This window comes from Bombus impatiens, unplaced genomic scaffold (genome assembly GCF_000188095.3).
Source record: "Bombus impatiens unplaced genomic scaffold, BIMP_2.2 scf_0060, whole genome shotgun sequence".
Lineage (NCBI taxonomy): Eukaryota > Metazoa > Arthropoda > Insecta > Hymenoptera > Apidae > Bombus > Bombus impatiens.
Window position 1 is genome coordinate 9263 of NT_176479.1, and position 472 is coordinate 9734.

Consider the following 472-nt stretch of genomic DNA (forward strand, 5'->3'; position numbering starts at 1 on the left):
CCAACGAAACGATGCATCGCGACCTTAAGATACCCACAGTTAAAGAAGAAATATGCAAATCCATCAATAGACATAACATAAGAATTAACAATCACCAAAACCCACTAATTACTCAATTACTTGACACGACGGATCAGATCCGCAGCTTAAAAAGACATTACCCCTTAGATTTAAGCATTAGATTCAACCAGAATCAAACATACGATAAACACTTTTTAAACACGACATAGTACCGCGCCAGAATAATTGAATTATAATTCTCAATGAGAATTGAATGTAAAAGTTTTCCAAATAAAAAAAAAAATATTCCCTTTGATCGACGTGCATTATTTTAAAAAACACTAATTTCCCATGTTTCAGACACGCACTGGCCGGTGTTCGTCTGCGTTCTAATGGCGACGACGGTGCTTTCCTGTCGACAAAGCGAGTTCCAATGCAACAACGGGCGCTGCGTCGCCCTCAACAAGGTGTG

At 39.0% G+C, this 472-nt stretch overlaps 1 protein-coding gene across 1 annotated transcript in view; it reads left to right on the plus strand.

Moving 5' to 3' along the window:
- The first annotated feature begins 327 nt into the window (after positions 1 to 327).
- The window catches only part of LOC100749585, a 60089-nt gene continuing 59944 nt past the window's right edge, over positions 328 to 472 (plus strand). The window contains 1 exon segment of the mRNA XM_024372346.2: positions 328 to 472. Within this exon segment, the coding sequence (XP_024228114.2) occupies positions 393 to 472 (80 nt within the window). The 5' untranslated portion in view covers positions 328 to 392.